At 42.0% G+C, this 26,434-nt stretch overlaps 1 protein-coding gene across 1 annotated transcript in view; it reads left to right on the forward strand.

The window, feature by feature from the left end:
• Nucleotides 1–26,434, forward strand: part of MOGAT2 (monoacylglycerol O-acyltransferase 2) — a 39,092-nt gene that overhangs the window by 3,838 nt on the left and 8,820 nt on the right. Inside the window, exons 2-4 of the mRNA XM_043995644.1 lie at nucleotides 9,337–9,515; nucleotides 22,097–22,301; nucleotides 24,317–24,491. Coding sequence (XP_043851579.1) covers nucleotides 9,337–9,515; nucleotides 22,097–22,301; nucleotides 24,317–24,491 — 559 coding nt within the window. The remainder of the gene's footprint in view (nucleotides 1–9,336; nucleotides 9,516–22,096; nucleotides 22,302–24,316; nucleotides 24,492–26,434) is intronic.

The raw sequence follows: 26,434 nt of genomic DNA on the forward strand, positions 1-26,434 counted from the left end.
TTTTTTTTTGTGAGGCAATTGGGGTTAAGTGACTTGCCCAGGGTCACACAGCTAGTAAGTGGTAAGTGTCTGAGGCCAGATTTGAACTCAGGTTCTCCTGACTCCAGGGCTGGTGCTCTATCCACTGCACCACCTAGCTGCCCCCCCCCCTTTTTTTTTCAGCAACAAACATTTTATTTTCCATTTACATGTAAGGGTAGTTTTCAACATTCATTTTCATAAGATTTAGAGTTCCAAATTTTTCTCCCTCCCTCCCTCCCTTTTCTCCCCCCTCCACAAGATCGAAATCAGGTTATATATGTACAATCCACAAGTGTTCTTTTTATCAGTTTTTTCTATAGAGGTGCATAGTAAACTTCCTCATTAGTTCCTTGGGATTGTCTTGGATCATTGCACTGCTGAGAGTAATTAAGTCATTCACAATTGCTCATTGAACAATACAGGAAGGCATGGAATATGATATTCCAAAGGGCAAAGGAAATGGGATTATAACCAAGAATCACCTGCCCAGCAAAACTCAGCATTATCTTTTCAGAGGAAAAAAATGGGACTTTAGTGAAAAAGAAGACTTTCAGATATTTGTGATGAAAAGACCTGAACTGAATGGCAAATTTGACTTTCAAATACAAGACCCTAGAGAACCATAAAAAACTGGAGCTGGGGGACATACCTGGGGTCATACAGTGGGCAACTGTCTTGTGTCTGAGGCCGGGTTTTGGCTGGGATCCCCCTGGGTCCAGGGGTGATGATTTGTCCACTGTGTCACTTAGCTAGATGATAACATCTTTAGGGTTAAACTGAGGGGTGAAGGGAATTCATGGGGGGGGGGGAAGGGCAGAAGTGAAATCTTACATGAAAGTAACAGGAAAAGGCTTATGGAGTTGGGAAAGAGATGGGAGAGGAGCAGGGCAGTAAATGAATTTTACACTCATCAGAAAAGGCTCAAAGACCTTAAACTCATCAGAGCTGCTTCAAGGAGGGACTAACAGACACACCCAACTGGGTGGAGTAATCTATTTAATCTGGGCAGTAATGAGCCTAACACATCAAAATTGGCTCAAAGACCTCAATCTCATTAGAATTGGCTCAAGGAGGGAATAATGTACACACTCAATTGGGTGGAGTAATGTCTCTAACCCTGCAGGAAAATAGGAGGGGAAGGGGATAAAGAGAGAGGGGCAAAAGAAGGAAGGGCAGAGTGGGGGGAGGGGACAGACAGAAGCAAATCCCTTTTGAAGAGTGATAGGATGAAAGAAGATGGATAATAGAATAAATATCATGGGGAAGGGAATAGGATGGAAGGGAAACAGTTAACAATAGTAATCATGAAAAAGAGAAAAGGGGGGAAAATTGTACAAAAAATATTTATAGCAACTCTTGGTGGAGGCTAAGAATTGAGAACCAAGGGAATGTCCATCAATTGAGGAATGATGGAAAAAGGTGTGTTATATGATTGTAGTGGAATGGTCTTGTGCTACAGGAAATGACAAACAGGATGATCCCTGAAAAACCTTTTCCCTTTTTTAATGATCTCTTTGGGAAAAAGTCCTAATAGTGGTATTGCTGGGTCAAAGGGTATGCACAGATTTATAGCCCTTTGGGTATAATTCCAAATTGCTCTCCAGAATGGTTGGATCAGTTCACAGCTCCACCAACAATGCATTAGTGTTCCAATTTTTCCACAGCTTCTCCAACATTTATCATTTTCCTTTTTTGCCATATTAGTTAGTCTGATAGGTGTCAGGTGGTACCTCAGAATTGTTTTAATTTGCATTTCTCTAATCAATAGTGATTTAGAGCATTTTTTCATGTGGCAATAGATAGCTTTGATTTCTTCATCAGAAAATTGCCTGTTCATATCCTTTGACCATTTCTCAGTTGGGGAATAAAAATGTTTTAAAATAAAATTGTATTGATGTCTTTTCCTTTTACATCATCATAATTTTCCCCAGTATCCCTCCCTCTTCCCTTTTCAAAGAGCCATCTCAGCTGACAAATAGCATTTTTTAAAGACAATATATTTTTTAAAAAAGTAAAAGAGAACAAATTCAGCACAACTGACCAAGACAATGGGAAAAAAATTGAAAAAATGCAATGGGCAACATTTGTGGGTCTTCTACCTCCAGCAAACTCATCCCAAACATCTTCTCATTCTTCATTCAGGTCATGCTTGATCTTCAAAATTTTGCAACATTCACTTATACTTTCTTTGTGGCTGGTCTTTCTATTTACCTTGTTGTAGTCATTGTGTACACTATTTTCTTGGCCCTGCTGACTTCACTTTGTGTGAGTTCATGTAGCTCTCTCTTTCCATGCTTCTCTGTATTCATCACATTTAGCATTTCTTAGAGCACAATTAAAAAAAAAATTAATGAGCATCTATTTTAGAGATTATAAGCTGGAGATAGGGAGGGAGTGACTTTCTGGCTTTGGGGAAGACCAATGTCAGGGACAGGAGGAGAAAGTCAAGTTTGGCTGATCTCAAAGGAGTTGCGTCCACTAATTAGATATTGTGTCCACTATTAGGATAGATCAGGACCAGGTTGTGCAGGGCTTCAAAAACCAAAAAGAAGAGTTTCTAGTTTATCTTAGAGGCAGCAGGAAGCCACTGGGGTTAATTGAATAGGGAAATCACAGTCATGTCTGCCCTTAAATACGATATCTTTTACAGCTGTGTATAGGATAGACAGGAGAGAGGAGTGACTTGAGGAAGAAAAAGTAATAAGGAAGCTGTAGATAGAATTTAGGTGAGAGGTAAAAAGGGCCTGAACTGGGAGTTGTATGAGCAAAGAAATTGAGTCAGATGAGAGAGATGTTGTAAAGGTAGAAGTGTGGCAACTTATTGAGTATGTGGGGTGAGAGGAATCCAAGATAATGCTGAGGTTACTAACCTGGGAGGCAGGCAGTATGGTGGTGTCTTCAGGAGAAGTAGGGAGGTTTGAAAGAAGGGAATGTTTTGGGGAAGAGTCAATGAGTTCAGTTTTGGACAGGTTGGGTTTGAGATGTTGTCAGGACACCTAATTTGATATGACCAATAGGTAATTGATGATGTGAGAATGAAGACTGAGACTGAATATACACAAACACAAACATGCATATGCATGTACATATATCTGTATATGCATACAGACATAGACATATATAGTATATCTATATATATCATATCTTTATATATATATATATAAAATATACAATCTATAAAGATATGATATTTTAACTCATAGGAACTAATGAGGTTACCAAGATAGAGAACATAGAAGGAGAAGAGAAGGGGACTTAGGAGAGAACCTTGGGTAACAGTCACAATTAGGAGGCATGTTCTGGATAATGAGGCAGAAAAGCTACTGGGAAAGGGTGGCCAGACTTGACGATTGAACAAGGAGAGAGTAGTTTCACAAAGGCTCAGAGAGGAAAGGAGTGTCTAGGAGGAGGAGAGGGAAGTCAGTGTCAAATGTAGCAGGATTAGGACTAAGGAAAAAAAAACCCATAAAATTTGGCAATTAAGAGACAAGGGATAACTTTGAAAGAGCAATTTTAACTGAGTGATGAAGTCAAAAGGTAGATTGCAAAGAGCTGAAGAGTGAGTGAGAGAACAAATGAAGAGGATGCATGTCTACAACTTTTCCTAGAAGTTGGGCTGAAAAAGAGAGGAAAGATAGAGAATGATAGCTTGAGGGGATGGTAGAATCTAGTGAAGGTTTGGGTTTTTGTTTTTCTTTTTTAAGATGGAGGCAACTTGGGACATATTTGTTGGCAGTAGGGAAGGAACCTGTTGATAAGGAGAGGTTGAAGGCCCATGAGATGGAGGTGGAATGATTAAAGATTCATTGTATTAGAGAAGATGGGAGGGGATAGAATCAAGTGCACATGTAGGGAAGTTGGCCTTGGCAAGGAGAAAAGCCACCTCTTTGTCAGAAATTGGAAGAAATAAGGAGAGGAAGAGATGGTGTCAAAGACTTTTGAGATGAGGAGAGTGAAAAAGGAGGGAGCTCATAATGTCAAATGGCCTCAAATGGAGAAAATATGAGAGGGGGATGGTAAGTCAAAGGAAAGAGTCAAGTATGACAAATTTGGATGACTGGAAGGAAGGTAGTGCCTTTGAAAGGAACAAGGAAGTTCAAAAGAGGAGAGAGTCTGTGGGAAAGATAATTAGTTCTGTTTTGTATGTATTGAGTTTGAAATGCCTGTGGGATGTCAGTTCAAACTTTCCAATTTTCAATAGGGGACTGTAGACAAGAAACTTTCAGACAAAGGCTGGGTATATAGGTTTGGGAGTCACTGGAAAGAGATGATAATTGAATCCATGGTTGCTGAAGAGATCACAAAATAAAGAAAAGAGAGCATCAAGGAAAACTCACTTACGGCATGAGGTATGGATGAAAAGCTAGCAGAGGAGACTAAGGAGGAGTAGTCAGCCAAGTTAGGATGAAAACCAAGAGAGAAGTGCCATGAAAATCCAGATTGGAGAGGGTATTCAAGAGGAAAAGGAAAGGGGCTAGAAGTATTGAATGCAGAAAGGTTAAGAAGACTGAGGCCAGAGAAAACACAATTAGATTTGACAGCTAAAAGGTCACTGATAGCTTTGGGGAAATCTAACTTAGTTGGGTAATGAGGTAAGGAACCAGACTGCAAAAAACTGAGAAGTGAGTAAAAGTAAAGGAGTGGAGACTGTGAGGGTAGATAGCAGTTTGGCTGAGAAGGGGAAGTTACATATAGGATGTTAGTTTGAGGGGATGATAGGACCTAGTAAAGGGTTTACTTTTTTTTAGGTAGGGAGACTTGGGTCTATTTGTGCACAGCTAGGAAACAGTAAATAGGGATCAATTGAAGATTATAGGCAAGGGTGGGATTACAGTGGGGAAAGATGTTAGAAGATATATGAGGGGCAGCTAGATGGCGCAGTAGTTAAAGCACCGGTCCTGGATTCAGGAGTACCTGAGTTCAAATGCGGCCTCAGACACTTGACACTTACTAGCTGTGTAACCATGGGCAAGTCACTTAACCCCCATTGCCTAAAAAAAAAAAAAAAAAAAAAAAAAAAAAAAAGATATATGAGAGGATCAAACTATTATTATTATTAATATCATCATTATTTCATCCTACTTTTTTTTGGTGGGGTAATGAGAGTTAAGCAATTTGCCCAGGGTCACACAGCTAGTAAGTGTTAAGTGTCTGAGACCGGATTTGAACTCAGGTCCTTCTGAATCCAGGGCTGGTGCTTTACCCACTGTGTCACCTAGATGCCCCCATTTCATCCTACTTTTAAAATACTTGAAACATAACTTAACCTTTCCTAGGTTCTCTGCCTAATTAGACTTCTGTGACCCTGGTTCTGAGGGGACACATGTATCACCACCCTATATCAGAATGTAAACAGTTTATGTTTTCATTCTTTATTATTGTTTATTCCGCGTTTACCTTTTTATGTTTTTCTTGACTCCTGTGTTTATATTTCAAAGTTTTCTCATTTTTTTCCTAGCACTGATTTCATTTATTGAATCATTTTAACTCTTTTAAAAAAAGACAGACTTCTTGTGTCATCTCTTCCAGGAATTCTAGTTGAACTTAGGCCCAAACTGTGTTTTTTCTTTGAGGCTTTGTTTGTAGATGTTTTGAAGTTTTCTCCAAAAATCCTTCTGGGTTTGTGTCTTTGGAACCATTGTCACCATAATAGCTCTTTATGGTGGGATTCTGTTTTGTTTGTTTGTTCATTCATTCCTGACTTTGAACATTATGTTAGGACCAGGCTCTGCACACTTCTGGAGAGAATGTCTAAACCATGCTTCTGTTCTCTTGAGACCTGCTATTACATTCTTAGGGATATTGATTGTTGTATTATTATTTTTTTTTTTTTGGTGAGGCAATTGGGGTTAAGTGACTTGCCCAGGGTCACACAGCTAGTAAGTGTTAAGTGTCTGAGGCTGGATTTGAACTCAGGTACTCCTGAATCCAGGGCCAGTGCTTTATCCACTGTGCCACCTAGCTGCCCCGATTGTTGTATTATTAAAGGATCTAAGGCTAAGGGCCAAAAAGTTTTCAGTGCTCCCAAATTTGTCTGGTCCAGGCCACTTCCCTCCTGGTCTGAGTTCTGCAAGTTCCTAATAGGTTGGGATTGAGCAATATACCTGTGGGCATGTCACTGGTTGGATGTTCCAGTAGACTGCTGCTAGACTCAGCCACTGTAAGCCAGCTGGAATACTCTCTGAGCTCAGAGTTGGGAAAACTTCAGGCTTCCCTTCCTTGCCTTGGTTCTTCCACTGCAGTATTCAGATTGGACAGGAGGCTGGGAATTAGACACTGATCTGCTTCTGGGATCAGAGTTATACAGCTGCTACTTGTTTCTGGATTTGCACCTTGCTCAACACACAACCTGGGGCCTCCTTTTACTTTTCACCCTGGAATGTCATCCCTAGGCAGAGGTGACCTAAGTTTGTACTTGATCTGTGACCTGGAATTGGGTAGTAAATGAGTGAGCTGCCAATTGGTGCCTATTCCTGCAGCATGTACATTTTGTAGAAGCTCCATGCTAGATCTGGAACCACATCTGACTCTAGGGCACATCCTTAGTCCTTTTTCAGTTGCTGAACTGGAATGTTCCATGTGGTTTTCTTGGCTATAGCCCATCCCCATTGTCTGTAGACTTCTCTGTCTCTATGCTAACCTGGGTTGGAAAAAATGATTCACTGTGACTTTTTTCCCCTTGGATTTCTCAATCAGGATCCAGGTTAGTGTGTGTTCTAGATCTATAGGGAGGAATTGTGGGTCTGAACTTAGAGGTACTCTTTTCTGCTACTCTAAAATCTCAGCTCCACCTATACACTGATCTCTTAATTGCAAAGTCTATTGGTCTTTGCTTTTTTTAAATTTAAATTTAAATTAAAATTTTTTTTTTTTTAGTGAGGCAATTGGAGTTAAGTGACTTGCCCAGGGTCACATAGCTAGTAAGTGTTAAGTGTCTGAGGCCGGATTTGAACTCAGGTACTCCTGACTCCAGGGCCGGTGCTCTATCCACTGCGCCACCTAGCTGCCCCTATTGGTCTTTTCTTAATCCTCATCCTTTTGAAGCCCTCTGTATCTATTTGATGTTGTTAATCACTCTTTCCTCCTTGACATTCTCTCTTATCTAGATTTTCATGATGCTGCTCTCTCCTGCTCTCTCCTGGCTCTCTGTCTGTCTGACTCCTCTTTTTCAATTTCATTTGCTGATCTTCTTCCAAGTCATGCCCACTGTTTTTTGGTTGATATTGTTTGTTTGTTTTTTTGCGGGGCAATGGGGGTTAAGTGACTTGCCCAGGGTCACACAGCTAGTAAGTGTCAAGTGTCTGAGGCCGGATTTGAACTCAGGTACTCCTGAATCCACTGTGCCACCTAGCTGCCCCTATGCCCACTGTTTTTTAAGGAGTTATTTTTTCAGTATTTTTGTTCCTTTTATTAACCAAGCCATTAACTGTCTTTTTATAATTTTCTTGCATCACTCTCATTTCTTTCCCCAAATTTTCCTCTACCACTCTTATTCGATTTCTTTTCTTCTTATTTGATTTTTAAAATATTTTTTCATCTCTTCCAGGAATTCTCATTGAGCTTATGTCAAATTCACATTTTTTTTTTTCCTTTGTGGCTTTGCTGGTAGCTGTTTGACATCATTGTCTTCTGAATTTGTGTCGATCTTCCCTATCACCATAGTAGCTTTTTGTGGTTGGGTTGTTGTTGTTATTTGATCACTTTTCTGGCCTATTTCTTGACTTTGAGCTTTATGTTAAAGTTGGGCTTTGTTCTCAGAGTGAGGATGGGGGACCAGGCCCTTCACAAGCATCAGGTATTTTTGCAATGCTGTTTTCAGAGCTAGTTTTAGGGGGTTGGAAGTTTTTAGTGTTTCCAAGGTGGTGTGATCTGGAGAGAGGTATGGGCACTCCTCCCTTGCAACCAGAAGTGATACCATTCCTCAGGGCCTCTGTTCCCTTACCACTACAAGCACTCCTCTCCACCCTGGAACTGTGACCTGGAAGTGAGTGTAGGCAATAGAGTTGTCAAATAGCACCTTGTCCTGAACCTAGTACTGGCTTGGGGGTCCCCTGTAATCTCTTTCTAACCAGTTGCCTGATCCCCTTACCATCCATCTCTTCAGAGATCCTGAAGCTGCTGCTGCTGTTGTTATTGCCACCTTGAAGGCCCATTGCTGGTGTTACTGCCAAATGAGCTCCAGGCCAGTCCCTTCCCCAGTGTCACAGACCTCTCCTTCCAACCTCCTAAGTTGTCTTGGGCTGGTAAAATATCTCACACCAATCTTGTGTTGGCTCTCCTGCTCCAGAATTTGATTTGAAACATTATTTTAAAGTTGCTTGGAGAGGAATATTGGGAGAGTTCAAGTGCTTCCTCTACTCTGCCATCTTGGCTCTGCTCCCAAAAGTCCCCATACCCACTTACTGTTGATGAAAGCCAAGGCTCTCAAGTCCTGGGCCCTCATCTTTTCTTACTCTCTACTATCTTGCTTCCTGATCTCATCAGCTCCTGTGGATTCAACAATCATCTCTATGCAGATTTCCACATCTATATATCTCACCCTAGCATCTCTCCTGAGCTCCAGTCCCACATGTTGAAATAGATTTAGTACATCTTGAATGTGTTGTTCAGTAGGCATTTGTAACTCAAACTGTCCAAAGCAGAATTCATTCTCTTTCCCTCTAAACTCTCCCCTCATACAAGCCTCCCTATTACTATCAAAGACATTACAATGCTCCCAGTCACCCAGGCTTACAACCTGGGTGCCAGCTCCTCACTTACACTCATCTCACTTATTCAATCTCCTGCTAAATCTTGTTGTTTCTACCCTCACAACATCTCTAGTATACAACCTGGTTTCTCTGACCCATTCAGATACCACCCTGTTGTAGGCCATTTTGCATGGACTATTTCAATAACTTGCCCAAGGCCACACCACTAACAAGTGGCTGAGCTAGAGAATGGAATCAGGGTCTTCAGACTCTGAGCCCAGTGTTCTATCCACCTCATTATACTGCTTCAGGATAACCTTAGATCACAGAACATGGGATGTCAATGACCTTAGAACATAGAATATGGACTATCCAAACTGAAAGGAACCTTAGCACATTGACTATCAGGGTTTATGGCCTCATTTATTCTAGTGTCCCTTCCAATGTAATGCAGGAGTCTTTTCTAACCTTCCTGATAGAGTCATCCAATCTCTGCTTAAAGACCTCCTGTGACAGGGAGCTCTTCACCCAAAAAGAGCCTAATTCATGGTTGGATGCTTATGTTAAGCTGGGCATTTGGACCTGAGCCGCCTGCTGACCACAATGGCATGTCTTCTTCTCCCAGGCTTTGTCTGCACAGCCGTCTTCATTGGGCTCTTCTTCACCCGCTTTTGGTTCCTCAGCATGCTATACTCAGCCTGGTGGTACCTGGACAGAGACACTCCAAGGAAAGGTGGGAGGCAGATCCAGACCATGAAGCGATGGCGTGTTTGGAAGTACCTGGCAGACTACTTTCCTGTCACAGTAAGTAGGCTCAATGGGGAGTTGAGTTATTGCCTTGGGATGATGGAAAGAACTTAGAATTCAAGGCAAAAGAAAGGACCATTGAACATCAGCTTGTAGTCCAAACTAAGAGAGGAGAGGAAATGCTGCTATACCCAGCTAGTAAACGTTTATTAAGCACCTACTATGTACCAGGCACAAAAAGAGGCAAGAGACAGTCCCTGCCCTCAAGGAACTCACGTTCAAATGTGGGATACAGTAAGCAAACCAATATATACAAACAAGCTATATACTGAATAAATAGGAAGTGAATAAGACAGGGGAGGAACTAGAATTATGAGGGGTTGGGAAAGGCTTCCTGTAGCAGATGGGATTGTGGTTTGGACAAAGAAAGCCAGGAGGCAGAGATGAGGAGGCAAAACATTCCCGGCCTTGGAGACAACCAGAGAAAAAGCCCAGAAGGGAGAGATGGAGTATCTTGTTCATAGTGTGAAATAAGGTGTAAAAAGACTAGAAAGTCAGGGGGAAGATTATAAAGGGCTCTGAATGCCAAATAGAGGATTTTATATTTGATCCTGGAGGCAATAGGGAGTCATTGGAGTTTATTGAGTTGGGGAGGGGCATGTAGTTGGACTTGTGTTTTAAGAAAATCACTTTGGTGGCCAAACAGGGGATAGATTGGAGTAGAGAAAGACTCGTGACCTGCAGACCCACCAGCAGGCTATCGCAATAGTCCAGGTGTGAGGTGATAAGGGCCTGTACCAGAATGGTGGCAGTGTCAGAGGAGAGAGGGGGTGTATTTGATAGATGTAGATAATAGATTTGATAGATGTTGCAGAGCTGAATTCGACAGGCCATGGCCATGGCAACAGCTTGGATGGGTGGGGGTAGGGTAGGGGTGGAGGAAGACGTGTGTGAGAGATAGTGAGGAGTCCAGGATGACTCCTAGGTTTCAAGCCTCAGGGACTGGAGGAAGGTGTTACCCTCTACAGTAAAAGAAAAGGTAGGGGATGGTGAGGATCTAGGGAGCCAGATAAAGAGTTCCATTTTAAACGTAGTGAATTTAAGACGTCTTCTGGACATCCAGTTTGAAATGTCTGAAAGGCAGATGGAGATGCAAAATTGGAAGTGAGCAGAGACACTGGGTTACGATAGGTAGATTTGAGAATCATCAGCATAGAGATGGTAATGGAATCCATGGTTGCTGATGAGATTAACAATTAATTAACAAATAATAGAGTGGGAGAAGAGAAGAGGGCCTAGGACAAAACACTGTAGGATACCTATGGTTAGAGGGTATGCTCTGGGTGAGAATCCAGCAAAGAAGACAGAGAAGGAGTAATCAGATAGGTAGGAGGGGAACCAGGAAAGAGTGTGGCATCCTGAAAACCTCAAGAAAGGAGAGTATGGAAGAGGAGAGGGTGATCATCAGTGTCAAGGGCTGCAGAGAGGTCTGGGAGAATGAGGATTGAGAAAAGGCCATTGGGTTTGACAACTAAGAGATCACTGATAAGTTTGGAGAGAGCAGCTTCAGTGGAATAATGAGGTCAGAAGCCAGATTGTAAGGAATTAAGAAGAGGGTGAGAGGAGAGAAAGTGGAGGCACCTATTGTAGACAGCCTTTTCAAGTTTACCAACAAAGGGCAGAAGAGATATAGGATGATAGTGTTCAAGGACAGAAAGATCAAGTGAGGGGTTTTTTGAGAATAAGGGAGGTATGGACATGTTTGTATGCAGTAGGGAACCAGCTAAGTGACCAAGTGGGAATGATGGACGGAGATCTGTTGGGAGACAGAATGAAATGGGATCAATTAAACAGGTAGAGGAGTTAGCTGTGGTAAGTAGTGAGGCCACTTCCTCATGTGAAAGAAGGGTGAAGGAAGAGATAGCTGTCAAAAGTATCTGAGTGATGAGATGGAAAAGAGAGGAGGAGAAAGCTCATGGTAAATGCCCTCAATTTTTTTCCTGTAAAATGAGACAAGGTCTTCAGCTGATAGAGTTGGGGAATAGGGAGCCATGGGAGGTTTGAGAAGGGATGAAAAGGTTTGGAAGAGCCACTGTGGAGAGTGGGAGAGTGAACTGATGAAGGAGGTAGAATGAGATTGTCTAGCAGCAGTGAGGGCCCACTTGATATTGTGTAATCTCAGTTTTCCTTCCTGAATGCATTCAATAAAACATTCAGCTCATTTAACATACTTTTTTCCCCTGTTCTTCCTCTGTGCTCTTCCATTGTCCCATCTGATTATTCCTTATCCCTCCCTCGACTCCACCTGCTTCCCCACAATGTCCTTGAAGATCTTGAATGTCAGGACTGACTGGCAGAGGTCCATGACACAGGCGCCTATCACCGTGGAGTCCACTGGAGCAATTAAAGAGAAACATGGCAGGGGCAAAGGGCTATCTGGGGGGAGATGGTAGGAGGGGGAGGAAAGAGGAGCACTGGGGGTGAACAGAGTTGGAAAGGGTGAGGACTGAACAGGGATGGGAGAGAACAAGCCTGGGGAGGAGTGAGTATGACTGGAGTGGTGCAGAGAGGGCTAGGAGTGAGCAGAGCTGGAAGAATCGGGAGGACTAGAAGTGATAAGGCCTGATGGAGGATGTAGAAAGAGGGTAAGAAGAGGTAAGGCGGGGCAATGGAGGGGATGGGAGTACTTAGGGCTGGGGAGAAGAAAGGAGGCAAGGAGTAAATAGGGTTGAAGGTGGGACAGAAGGGACTAGAACTCAGCAAAGCTGGGGAAACCCAGTGGACTGGGAATATACAGGACTTGTGGGTCAAAGAGAGCAGATTCTCTCTCCAAGTCACTCACCCAGATTCAGTTCCTAGTCTGATAAGGAAAATTGCTGGGGAATTGATTAGTCCTTCAGCCCTGCCTTCAAGGTCAGTGGAACTATGTGTCTCTATCACTGCCTCTGAAGAACCTCTGGGAAAAGTCTTTGGGCTTTTCTTGGCAGGGCAGGCGCTGCCCATCTCTAACTCTCAGAAACCCTTCAGAGACTTTCATCCCAGACCCTCTGACCCCATCCTGAGCTTCTTTCTGTGGCTTCTTTCTCTCCCTCTCTTAGGTTCCTCAGCTTAGATTTGTTCCCCAGGTCCTTCTGTCTAGTTCCCAAGAAGGCCCCTGGTTCTAGTATCTAGAATCAAGAAAGGAATATAAGCCAGACTGTTGAAGGCTGAAGCTGATCTCTGAATCAGCCATTCAGTCAGTCAGTCAGTCAACAAACATTTATCAAACACTTATTGCCTTTGAAGCCCTGTGACAGCTCTGGGAGAGATGGGAAGTATGATGAAAACTCACAACGCTGTAGGAATTTAAGGATTACAAAGGGCTTTCCCTACAACCACCTTATGGGGTAGAGGTAGAGGGTGCAAGTATTCTACACATCAGGAAACTGAAGCACAGTTTAAGTAATATACCTAAGGTCACAGAGTACTAATTATTGAAGTGTGTAGAGGCAGCTAGGTGGAGCAGTAGATAGATCTCTGGGCCCAGACTCAAGAAGACCTGAGTTCAAATCCAGCTTCAGACACTAGCTGTGTGATACTGGGCACATAGCTGGTTTGCCTCAGTTTCCTCAACTGTAAAATGAGGTTAATATCAGCACTCATTTCCCAGAGTGGTTGTGAGGATCAAATGAGATAATATTTGCCAAGTACTTAGCACAATGCTTGAGATGTGGTGGGTAATATATAAATGCTTATTTCCTCCTCTCCCCTCCCCTTCCTTCTAGGGCAGATAGGCACAATGGATAGAGTACCAGTCCTAGAGTCAGGAAGACTCATTTTCATGAGTTCAAATCTGGCCTCAGACACTTAACTAGCTCTATAACCTTGGGCGAGTCACTGAAGCTTGTTTACCTCAGTTTCCTCATCTATAAAATGAGTGTAGAAGGAAATGGCAAACTGCTCCAGTATCTTTTTTTTTTCTTTTCTTTTTTTTTTTTTTAAGTGAGGCAATTGGGGTCAAGTGACTTGCCTAAGGTCACACAGCTAGTAAGTTTTAAGTGTCTGAGGCCGGATTTGAACTCAGGTACTCCTGACTCCAGGGCCGGTGCTCTATCCACTGCGCCACCTAGCTGCCCCCCTCCAGTATCTTTTCAGGATTAGTACTCTGCAATATGCCACAGCTGCACCTTAGGGAGCTTACACTGTAGAAGGGGGAAAAGATAATGCTAATATGCAGGATTGCATGATAAGCATATTTGAGAGGTTCAAAGTACCTAGTTATGCATTATCAGGCAAGGTCATTATCAACATAATGAGGGGTGAAGTAGGGAGCGGGGATCAGGGAAGGCTTGCTAGAAGAGGTGTCATTGGAGGTAGTTTTTAAAGGACAGGAAGGAATTAGGAGGTGAAGAGAGGGAGGAAGGACAGTCTAGCAAGGGAACTGCTTGAGTATGAAAAGCACAGGTTACATTTGCATGACAGAGAACAGTCTAAATTTTGCTGAAGTATTGAAACTCATGGGGAAGAGTAATAAGTGATACATCTGGAAAGACAAGGTACGGCCAGGTTATAATAAAAGACCTAAGCTAAGGTAGAGTCACACACTCAAGGACTGAAAGGGAACTCAAAGGGCACCTAGTCAAACTGATAACTGAACAAGAATCCTCTCTACAGGGGCAGCTAGGTGGCGCAGTGGATAGAGCACCGGCCCTGGGGTCAGGAGTACCTGAATTCAAATCTGGCCTCAGACACTTAACACTTACTAGCTGTGTGACCCTGGGCAAGTCACTTAACCCCAATTGCCTCACTAAAAAAAACAAAAAAAAGAATCCTCTCTACAACGTACCCATAAGTTGTCAGGTCATTCAGCTTTTGCTTGAACTCTTCAGTGAGAAGGAACCTGTTACTTCTCCACATGACCAGTTTGATTTGGGGGCACGTTCTAATTTTTAGGAAGTCATTTTTGACCTCAAGTCTATATCTGTCTCTTTACAACTTCAATGCTTGGCTTCTAGTTCTGCCCTCTGGGGTCAAGCAGGATAAGTCTAATCATTCTTCCACAGGCAATGATAAAAATTTACATCTGACTGTGGACTTGAAGAATCACAGGATCTCAGAATTGAAAAGGACTTCAGAGAGCATCTAGTATAATAACAACAATAACAACAACAATAGCATTTATATGGTACTTCAAGATTTGCAAACACTTTACAAGCATTGAACAACCTTTAAATACTGAAGCTATCCAGTCTAAACCTCCTGAGTTGTTTCCCCTCAATGCTAAATGTCAATGCAATTCACTTGAATTTAAGAAACATAAGCTCTTACTATATGCCAGGCATTGCACTAAGCTCTAGGCAGTGGGGGGCAGTACTACAGAATGACCAGCAGAGGGTGGGCATATACTGCATTTGCCTTTGCCTGGGACTCCAGTCTCTGGGAGAGCCCTTCAGAGCCTGGTATTGGGGTGCATGTAGGTGCACAAAATCCGGGATTCTCCAGGGGGTCCTTCACAGAGGGGGCCCTGACTCTGGCTTTTTTTGTGTGATCCTTTTCAGTGGAGATCTTCAGATCCTGGGTGCCAATTTGTTATAGGGATGTTGTAATTAGGTCTCCTCTGCACTTATAGTTTGGTATCTTTTGAGGTTTCTTTCAACTTTTTCCAACCATTCCAGGCTTCAGTTTCCCATGCAAAATGAGGGTATTGGTCTTGTTTCTTTGCAGGGTTGGGGGAACTATGGGTATGAAACTCTGTATATAATGTCAGACTTTTCAATATGTGGTTTAGTTTTTTTATGTTTGTGTTTGTTTGTTTTTTTGTGGGGCAATGGGGGTTAAGTGACTTGCCCCAGGTCACACAGCTAGTAAGTGTCAAGTGTCTGAGACCGGATTTGAACTCAGGTCCTCCTGAATCCAGGGTGGGTGTTTTATCCACTGTGCCACCTAGCTGCCTCCTGGTTTAGTTTTTTTAAATTGGTAATTTTTTTTCCTCCTCTTTTAAGGGATTTCTCTCTAGTAGAGGGAGAGGGGATACATTGTAAAATGTAGGTATTTTAAAAATAAAAGATATCAATATTTTAAAAAAATGATTGGGTAACCAGATGGCCTCTGGGGCCCCTTATAATTCTAGATTTATAAACCTTGGACTTGCTAAGATTAAATGCTCACATTGTGGTAAAAAGTTTTAACAGTCGGTTAGATAATGGAGAGACGCCAGTTTTTTTTAGGACCACCCTTTTGGGGAGGAGACCAACAGCATGGGCCACGCACACCAGTCCTTCCGGGGTGCGAGCTTAAAAGGCAAGGAGAGAATGGAAGTGGGGCCTTTTTTTCCTGCTCCACTGGTCTCCTGGCTGCGCTGCACAGACAGATGCGGACTGGAGTTTGACTCGGCCCGGCTCTCGGTTAACAGCATGCGCTTGACTCGGTCTCTCGCCCCAAAGGTGGCCTTCCGCTTTTGGTGAGTTTTATACGGAATATAGACTAAGCCTAGACTTAAGACAATTTGTATTGTATTTCTACTTTCCTATCCTTCTAATCAACATCACCTTGTGACTACCATACAATAAAAGCTCTATCTAGAAAACCAGAAGCTTCTTCCATTTACTAGTCTGGGAGATAAATTAAGGGAAAGGTTAAGTAGGGTAGATTTATGATCTAATATCCCATTTTAATCTCACAACATACTATGATAGACCAGAGGGAGTTGTTGGGAACAGATGCCTTGTGGGGTACCACAGATTTCACTGAAGTTAAAACCACCAAAAGTCCAGCTAAGGAATTTCCTTTTCCCTTTCTTATGCAAACTCTGAAGGATTTTGAACTCTTCTGTGTAAACAAAAGTCCAAAGTTTCTGGCTCAGGGAAGGTAGATTAGATGGAAGAAATGATCTTTGGCCTCAGGAATGATTACTGAGAATCAGGGTCCTGCTCTCACCCCCAGGGTTGGCCGTGAAGCTCCCCCAAACCTGCCACCTTTGTTCAGGTTTCCAAGGGGGAAGCACTTTGATATGATAGGGAAAAGGCACTATGTTAGGAGTCAGAAGACCTGGGCTTTAATCATCCCTGCCCTATTTACTACCTTCATGACAATAAGTAAATATCTCATCACTCTGGGCCCCATATGTAAAAAAGAGTTGAACTAAATGATCCCTAAGGTCCTTCCATCTCTCTGTGTTCCTATTTCTGTGGGCCATTGCCATAGTCCATAAAACTGTCCTCACGGAGAAAGACAGGGGTTAGGCTCCTGAACATCTTTTGGGATACTTTAAGGATTTAGGCTTGAACCTTTCTTTTCCCAGAACTGAGAGATGCTAATTAATTGCATCCTCCTACATTTATGAAACAATAGATGGCTTATACCATCTAGTTTTCCATGGATGATTTGTTTTTAAAAAAAAAAAAGATGAAAGAGAATTTATGTGGCAACAAAGATGGAATCAGTGTCCATGAGACAGAATCTGATTGGTTCTCTTGATTCCCACATCAAACCAACTCCATTTTGTAACTGGCCTTCACATTCTATCCCATGGAAATCAATGTCTAGTTGGAGAGAAGGAGACATACAAAAATGGACTATCAGAAAAAGGTGATTTCCTTCTCACTGAGGTTTTTAAGCAGAGGCTAGATGACTGACCACCTCTGGCACATGTTGGAATGGAGATGGAATGTAAGCTCCTTCAGGTCAGGTAGCTGAGTACACAGTCGGTATTTAATAAATGCTTGTTAACTAGTTTATATCCATTGAAATACATTCTGATTCTGAAATTCTGTGACTGTGTATCTACCTATCTGGTAAAGCTTAAAGTCCAGGCTTGAGGATGGACTGTATTTGGTCATCCAAGGACAATTCTGGGCAAGGGCAGAGAGGCTCATCCCTAGAGGGGTGGCCAGCAGGACTATAATTTGGGGGGGGGGTTGGAGGGAGGGATTGTTATTGTTTTGTCACAGGAGCTCATGAAGACCCATCTTTTAATTCCATTTACATCAACAAACTTTTTTGTTTGGTTGGTTTTGGTTTTTTTGTGGGGCTATGGGGGTTAAGTGACTTGCCCAGGGTCACACAGTTAGTAAATGTCTGAGGCTAGATTTGAACTCAGGTACTCCTGAATCCAGGGCCAGTGCTTTATCCACTGTGCCACTTAGCTGCCCCCCATCAACAAACTTTTAATAAGTCCCTGCTAGTTTCCAGGCCCCACACTAAGGCATGGGTAGCTACAATCTACATCTGTGGAGAAAAGACCAATCCTATTGAGATCACAGACAGCTGAAGCATAATATATATAATGTTTGAAAGTTGCTAAAGGTGGTGCAGTGGATAGAATGCCAGGCGAAGAATCAGAAAGACATCTTCCTGAGTTCAAATATGGCCTCAGATAATTAGTAGCTGTGTGACCCTGGGCAAGTCACTTCACCCTGTTTGCCACCTGTGAAATGAGCTGAAGAGGAAATGGCAAACCACCTCAGTATCTTTGTCAAGAAAACCCCAAATGTGGTCACGGAGAATCAGATATGACTGAAAAACAACAGAGGATTTTGCATATATTATCTCATTTGATATAAGTACATGTGTGATATTAGACAAGTCACTTCACTGTCCTGGTCCTCAGTTTCCTCATTTGTAAAGTAAGAGGTTGAACTAGATGATCCCTGAGGGCCCTTCCAGCTCTAGCTAAGTGATTTCATCTTGTTATCTTTCCTCTGACTTTCCTCCACACCTAGAATGCTCTTTCCTCACCTCTTAGCTTTCCTGGATTCCTTTAAGACTCAGTTGGAATCCTTCAAGAAGCCTTTCCCAGTACCCCTAGTTCATACTGCCTTCTCTCAGATTATCTTCAATCTACTCTGTATAGATCTTATACATATCTTGATATTTATATATTGTCTTCCCCATTAGACTGTCAACTTCTTTCAAGCAGGGACTATTTTCTGCCTCTCTTTGCATCCCCAATGCTTAGCACAATGGCTGGCACATAAAAAAACAAACAAACAAACAAAACCCCTAGTTAATAAATGCTTGTTAGGGCAGCTAGGTGGCACAGTGGATAGAGCACCGGCCCTGGAGTCAGGAGTACCTGAGTTCAAATCTGGCCTCAGACACTTAACACTTACTAGCTGTGTGACCCTGGGCAAGTCACTTAACCCCAATTGCCTCACTAAAAAAAAAAAATAAAATAAATGCTTGTTAAATGACTGATACAATATACAGTAACAAGAAAAGGTATATGATAAGGCATTATCCTCAGACTCCAAGAATTTGAGTTGGAAAAGGCTTCAACTCAAAAGGCATCTAGCTCTGGGGGCAGCTAGGTGACGCAGCGGATAAAGCACCAGTCCTGGAGTCAGGAGGACCTGAGTTCAAATCCGGCCTCAGACACTTAACACTTACTAGCTGTGTGACCCTGGGCAAGTCACTTAACCCCAATTGCCTCGCTAAAAACAAAACAAAACAAAAGAAAAAAGACAAACATTAGCAATACCAATGGCTACATGTACATGTCTAGATGGTCTAAGGACTGCATAATTCTTAGTCTCATCTACAATTCTGTTTGAAATGGGGATATTGTATATACTGTTAGACATAGGCAATTTGTTGCTAAATTTTGCTGAATTATTTTTTCTTTCTTTTGATCCCTGGGGGGATAGGTGGGGGTTGAGTATGTAGGTATGTGGGGTGGAGGACAGAGATTCAGAAATGAAACCAAAAATTTTTTTTAAAAAAAGGAATGTTGGGGGCAGCTAGGTGGCACAGTGAATAGAGCACCAGCCCTGGAGTCAGGAGTACCTGAGTTCAAATCTGGCCTCAGACACTTAACACTTACTAGCTGTGTGACCCTGGGCAAGTCACTTAACCCCAATTACCTCACTAAAAAAAAAAAAAAAGGAATGTTCCAGTAACACAACAACTTGTTGATCATTGAAAAAGAGTAAAACACTTATAGAATCAATATCTAAATTTCTATTTGGAGGTCATCTAAAAACTGCATCCTTATTCGTGCTGGCAGTTCTGTCTTCTTAATCTATTTCATGTATCATAGTGGCCAAAATATTTTTCACCATATGGTCAGCTTTCCAGGGATGAGGCTGACTGCAATCAGCTGGGCTGGCCCTTAAGGGGCAGGTACAGATTGTCACGGTGGACCTTCCCAAAGTCTTTCAAGCTTGGAAGAGCCCATCACTACTTAGAGTCTGCAAGCACAATTGACTCAACGTGTCCAAAATCAAAATGCATTTGAAAAATATCATTTATTGTGACCTTAAGCATCAATAAACACAAACATCTCAATATACAAAGACAAACAAGAAAGAGAAGTATAGAATAGACTATGGACTCCCATATGGACAGTTTTGTTTTTTAATAAGTATATATTAACTCTGATAAGTTAATTGCAAAATTGTCATATTTGTGTGTCCTTCTGCTTTTTTTGCTTTCTTATTTGCAAATTAAAAATTATTGTTGATTTTTTAAATTCCCTAACCCAACATCTCCCCCCCAAGTAAAAAGCCTCTTTTGTAACAATTTTATATCATCATGCATATCCCAATCTATACCTCTAACGAAAATAGAATTTTTTTTAAATTTTTTATTTATTTGATTTTTAATTTATTAAATAAAACAAGCATTCCCACTACATAGATTTTTTAAAAAAGATAATTATACGTGAAACTGCAAATCTATTACATACAACTTGCTATTCCTTTTTTTTTCTTTTTTCTTTGCGGAGCAATGAGGGTTAAGTGACTTGCCCAGGGTCACACAGCTAGTGTTAAGTGTCTGAGGTCGGATTTGAACTCAGGTCCTCCTGAATCCAGGGCTGATGCTTTATCCACTGTGCCACCTAGCTGCCCCCTTGCTATTCCTTTTCTTTTTTTTTTCTTTTTTTTTGGTGAGGCAATTGGGGTTAAGTGACTTGCCCAGGGTCACACAGCTAGTAAGTGTTAAGTGTCTGAGGCCAGATTTGAACTCAAGTACTCCTGACTCCAGGGCCGGTACTCTATCCACTGCGCCATCTAGCTGCCCCCTTGCTATTCCTTTTAAATACATAATACAGTTATCATGTAAATTTTTTCCCCTTTTTTTATTCCCTCCACACCCCTTGCCCTAAGGGTGTTTACCAAAATAAAATTCTTCATCTTTCCTTTTCCCCCTCTGTCAAACTTCCTAGGAGGGCATCCTTATACTTCAGTTCACCCCGATTCCCAATCTCTTATTTCTCTTTAACTCCCACTCCCCCATGACCAGTATTCATTCAAATGTGCCAGCTTACTGAATCTGCCTCCACAACGCCTCTGGCATTTACCCTTTTCTCTCCATTGCCACATGTACCATACTGATTCAGGGCCTCTTCACTTCTTACCTGGACTGTCTAACTATCCTCCCAAGGAGTCTCCCTGTCTTTAATCTCTCCCTTCTCAAATTCATCAATAAATGAAACATTTCGTTAGGAGGATATATTAAATATCTGCTATGTGTCAGGCCCTGTGCCCCAAACTGGTAATACCCAGCACTGGTAATATGAGGACAAAAATAAAACAATCCTTCAAGGTGTTTACATTCCATTGGGAAAGGCAATAGGTATCTATAGAATAAGCATATATAGAATAAAGGGATACAACTCAAATACAAAGTAATTAGGGAAGGGGAGGGTGCCACTAGTTGGAGGAGTTAGAAAAGGTATTGGTGCTTGAGCAGTGCTGTCCTCCACATGGCTGCCAAAGTGATACATTGAAACCATTGGTCTAATAGTCTCTCTCCCTGTAGTTAAAAATCTTCACTTTGCTCCCTATTGCCTAAAAGAAAAGTTACAAAGTCCTCAGTTTGGAATTGAAAACCCTTGGTGTTTTTTCTGCCTCCAGCCTACCTTTCTAGAATTATTTTACATTACTGCCTTCCATACATTCTGCATTCTAGCCAAACTGGCCCATTTGTTATCTCCCAATTTAGCATTCCATCTTCCATTTTCATCCTTTTTCATGGGCTGTTCTGTGTCTGGAATGCTCTCACTTCTTACCTCTGCTTCTGAGAATCCCTAGCTTCCTTCATGGCTCAGGTCATATATATATATATATATATATATATATATATATATATATATATATATATATATATATATATATATATATATACTGCCTCTTAGGTGGTTTCCCTGATTCCCCTAGTTATTGGTTCTCTCTCCCTCTGCAAATTCATATTGTGTTCATCTACTTAAATGTTGTATCCCTTCCTCCAGAAGTGTGTAAGGTCTCTGAGGGCAGGGACTGTATTAATTTCCATCTTTGTTTCCCCAGGATCCCCTAGCACAGTATCCCACACATATCAGGCATCTAATAGAAGCTTCCTGAACCAAACTGAAATAAGATGGGTGGAAGACCAGTAAACAAAATTGCCCTCAAGAACCCAAAGTCTCATCTACACCACTAGCACCTGAGTAGAGCTGTCATGAAAATATAAATGTACAAAAGTATGCCAACTTGGCACAGGACTCATTTTATAGACAGTCATCTCTTCACAGATGTTTTCCAAGTTCAAATGTTTGTATATGCCAGGTTTTCTTAAGGCAGGATTCACTAGCCATTCCTGGGGGATTCTATACTATAAGGTTTCTAAAGCCACTGGGATGGGGAAGGTGTTTATTGCTCCAATGGTTGCTGTCTCCTCAGCTCATCAAGACAGTGGAGTTGGACCCCACCCAGAACTACATTGCTGGCTTCCACCCTCATGGCGTTCTGGCTGCTGGAGCCTTCACCAACTTCTGTACTGAGGGCACTGATTTTTCTTCTGTGTTTCCTGGGATCCGTTCCCACCTGATGATGCTGACTTTGTGGTTCCGAATTCCCATCTTCAGGGATTATATCATGAGTGGAGGTATGTTTCTTCTCCCACCCATTTCTCCAATGCCAAATTCCTACCCATACCTAATTTGGGAAGGAAGCTGTCTCTACACAATGACAGGACTTGGTTCACAAAAATAGAAAGACTCATAAAAAGAGAACAGCCAATAGTACTTATCCCTCTACCAAGACAATGGCCTCTGATATGCAGTAAGAGAGATTGTGGTTACATGGGGGGAGTATTTCAGTAATAAGTGTTGGGAGACATGGAACTAGACTGCTAGAGTCAGCATTACTGCTCGCTGCATCATATGATGGAATTAGGGGACCCAGGTTCAAGTTCTGATTCGGCTATTAACTAATCACATTTTCCTAGGCAGGCCATTTAAGTCTAGTCTCAGTTTCCTCCTTAAAATAAAGGGTTTGGACTAGTTGCCCTTTGAAGTAATTTCCAGCTCTAAATCTATGAAACTAAAAGAGGTTTCATTTGTTAAGCATTTACTATGTTGTTGTTGTTGGATTTTTTGGTGAGGCAATTGGGGTTAAGTGACTTGCCTAGGGTCACACAGCTAGTAAGTGATAAGTGTCTGAGGCCAGATTTGAACTCAGGTACTCCTGACTCCAGGGCCGGTGCTCTATCCACTGTGCCACCTAGCTGCCCCAAGCATTTACTATGTTCCAGGAATTGTGCTAAATGCTTGGGATACAAAGAAAGGCAAAATAGTCCCTACCTTCAAGGCACTTACAATCTAAAAGGGGAGACAAGAAGCAAACAACTTTATATAGACCAGATATATTCTGGATAACTTAGAAGTAATTTCTAAGGAAAGGTGGGCCCAGGTGTGTGCTCATAAATATTCATCAAGCTTTTAGTCTGATTTGGCTCCAGCACACCCCTAAAAGGCACTTACATTAAGTAGATAGTAGGAAGTCAGGGAGGCTAGGAGGCCAAGTCAAGAAAGGGTAGCATTCCAGGCATGTGAGACAGCCACTGAAAATGCCTGGGGCCAGGATATGGAGTGTCTTGTGCAAAGAACAGCAAGGAACCCAGATTATGTGGAGGTGAGTAATGGTAGACAAAGACCAGGTTATAAAGAACTTTAAAAGTCAAACAGGATTTTCCATTTGATTCTGGAGGTATTAGGGAGCCAGGGAGAGTGGCCAGCTCTGAACTTTAGGAAGAGGAGTGGAAGATGGCCTGAAGTGGGGAGAGACTTGAAGCAGGGAGACAAACCAGCAGGCTACTGCAATAACCCAGGCATGAGGTAATGAGGGGCCTGCATGAAGGTGGTGGCACTTTCAGGGGAAGGAAGGGGACGTATATTAGAGAAGATGCAGAGGTGAGGGTGGCCAGACATGCCAGAGATTGGTTAAGGGGTTAGGAGGGAGAGTGAGAGGTCAAGGATGATACCTAGGATTCTAGCCTGGATGACTAGAAGGATGGTGGGGACCTTGACAGTTGTAAGGAAATTAGTAAGAGAGGAGAGTTTGAGGGGAAAGATAATGAATTCAGTTTTGGACAAGTTGAGTTTAAAATATCTATGGAACATCCAGCTTGAAATGTCCAATAGGGAGCTGAAAATTCAAGTCTAGACATGATGAAAGAGGCTAGGGATAGATAAGTAGATCTGAAAATTTTCTCCATAGAAATGATAATTGAATCCATGAGAGCTGATGAAATCAACAAGTGAAATTGTATAGAAAAAGAGAAAAGGGCCCAGGATAGAGCTAAAATGACTTTCAGAGATCATAGGACTTAAAGATAGAAGCTCCCATATCTATTTTTTTCCCCAGTTTTCAGATAAGAAAACTGAGGCTGATAGAAGGGTTTTGATTCATCTGTGGTTACACAGATATTGAGTAGCAGAGCAGGGATTCAAACCCACTTCTTCAGACTCCAAATTCAGTGGTGTTCCCATTACTGTGCAATGTCCCTTCCTGATCTGTACCTTCCTCCAGGGGACAAGGAGAGCCTTTGTGGGTGTGACTATCATATAAGACCTGGTGCCTTTGCCTCCCTCTCCAATCCCTAACCCCCACTTCCATCAGGTCTAGTCACATCAGAGAAGGAGTGTGTCTCATACTTGTTGAGCAAGAAGGAAGGTGGAAACTTGCTGGTGATCATTGTGGGAGGGGCCCAGGAGGCCCTGGATGCTCGGCCTGGAAGCTACACACTACTACTGAGGAACCGCAAAGGATTTATCAAACTTGCTTTGCTTCATGGGTAAGGTCTACTCTTAGTTTTTTAGTCACTCTAAGACCAATATATCTTATATTCTGGCATTGAGATGCCAAAAGAAATTATATTTTAATGAGAAGACTTTCGGTCCTATGCCAATAGAGTTTGTCCTTTCCATATTGCCGGATTTAAGAGTTTAGGTCCCCTCCCAACCCACCCCCTGATCTGGAAAATCCATGTAAGATTTTTTGGCCCTCCTTTCATACTAGAGAAGAAGTCTGGTTTTTTCTTTTTTTTTTTTTAAGCAATAAACATTTATTTTACTTTTTCTAGTTACACATCAGGGTAGTTTTCAACATTCATTTTCATAAAATTTAGAGTTCCAAATTTTTCTCCTTTCCTCCCCCCTCCACAAGATTGCAATCAGGTTATATATGTACAATCCACAAGTGTTCTTTTTATCAGTTCTTTCTATGGGGGTAGATAGTAAGCTTCCTCATTAGTTCCTTGGGATTGTCTTGGATCATTGCATTGCTGAAAGTAGTTAAGTCATTCACAATTGCTCACTGAACAATACTGCTGTCACTATGCACAATGTCCTCCTAGCTCTGCTCACTTCACTATACATCGATGTTCATTAGTCTTTCCAGGTTTTTCTGGGGTCATCTTGTTTGTCGTTTCCTATAGCACAAGACCATTCCACCACAATCATATAGCACAGCTTCTTCCATCATTCCTTAATTGATGGACATTCCCTTGATTCTCAATTCTTAGTCTCCACAAAGAGTTGCTATAAATATTTTTTGTACAGTTTTCTCCCCTTTTCTCTTTTTCATGATTACTATTGTTAACTGTTTCCCTTCCCCATGATATTTATTCTATTATCCCTCTTCTTTCATCCTATCACTCTTCAAAAGGGATTTGCTTCTGTCTGTTCCCTCCTTCTGCCCTTCCTTCTTTTGCCCCTCTCTCTTTATCCCCTTCCCCTCCTATTTTCCTGCAGGGTTAGAGAGATTACTCTACCCAATTGAGTGTGTACATTATTCCCTCCTTGAGCCAATTCTAATGAGATTGAGGTCTTTGAGCCAATTCTGACGTGTGTTAGGCTCATTTACTGCCCAGATTAAATAGATTACTCCACCCAGTTGGGTGTGTGTGTGTATTATAGTCCCTCCTTGAGGCAACTCTGATGAGTTTAAGGTCTTTGAGCCTTTTCTGATGAGTGTAAAATTCATTTACTGCCCTGCTCCTCTCCCATCTCTTCTTCCACTCCATAAACCTTTTCCTGTTTCTTTCATGTAGGATTTCACCTCTGCCCTTCCCCCTCCCCCAGTGCATTCCCCTCACACCTCAATTTAACCCTAAAGATGTCATCATGGGGCAGCTAGGTGACACAGTGGACAAAGCATCACCCCTGGACCCAGGGGGATCCCAGCCAAAACCCAGCCTCAAGACACAAGACAGTTACCCACTGTACGACCCCAGGCATATTCCCCCAACTCAAATTTTTTATAGTTCTCTAGAGTCTTGTATTTGAAAGTCAAATTTGCCATTCACTTCAGGTCTTTTCATCACAAATATCTGAAAGTCCTCTTTTTCATTAAGGTCCCATTTTTTCCTCTGAAAGGTTTTTCTGGGTAGGTGATTCTTGGTTGTAATCCCAATTCCTTTGCCCTCTGGAATATCATATTCCATGCCCTCCAGTCCTTTAATGTAGAAGCTGCTAGATCTTGTGTTACCCTGACTGGGGCTCCACAGTACTTGAATTCTTTCTTTTTGGCAGCTTGCAATATTTTCTCCTTGACCTGAGAGCTCTGGAATTTGGCTATAATATTCCTAGGAGTTTCCCTTTTGGGATCTCTTTCTGGAGGTGATCAGTGGATTTTTTCAATTTCTATTTTAGCTTCTTCTTCTAGAATTTCAGGGCAATTTTCCCCAAGAATATCTTGGAAGATGATGTCTAAGATCCTTCCTTGGTCATGGTTTTC

Source organism: Dromiciops gliroides, chromosome 3 (assembly GCF_019393635.1).
Source record: "Dromiciops gliroides isolate mDroGli1 chromosome 3, mDroGli1.pri, whole genome shotgun sequence".
Lineage (NCBI taxonomy): Eukaryota > Metazoa > Chordata > Mammalia > Microbiotheria > Microbiotheriidae > Dromiciops > Dromiciops gliroides.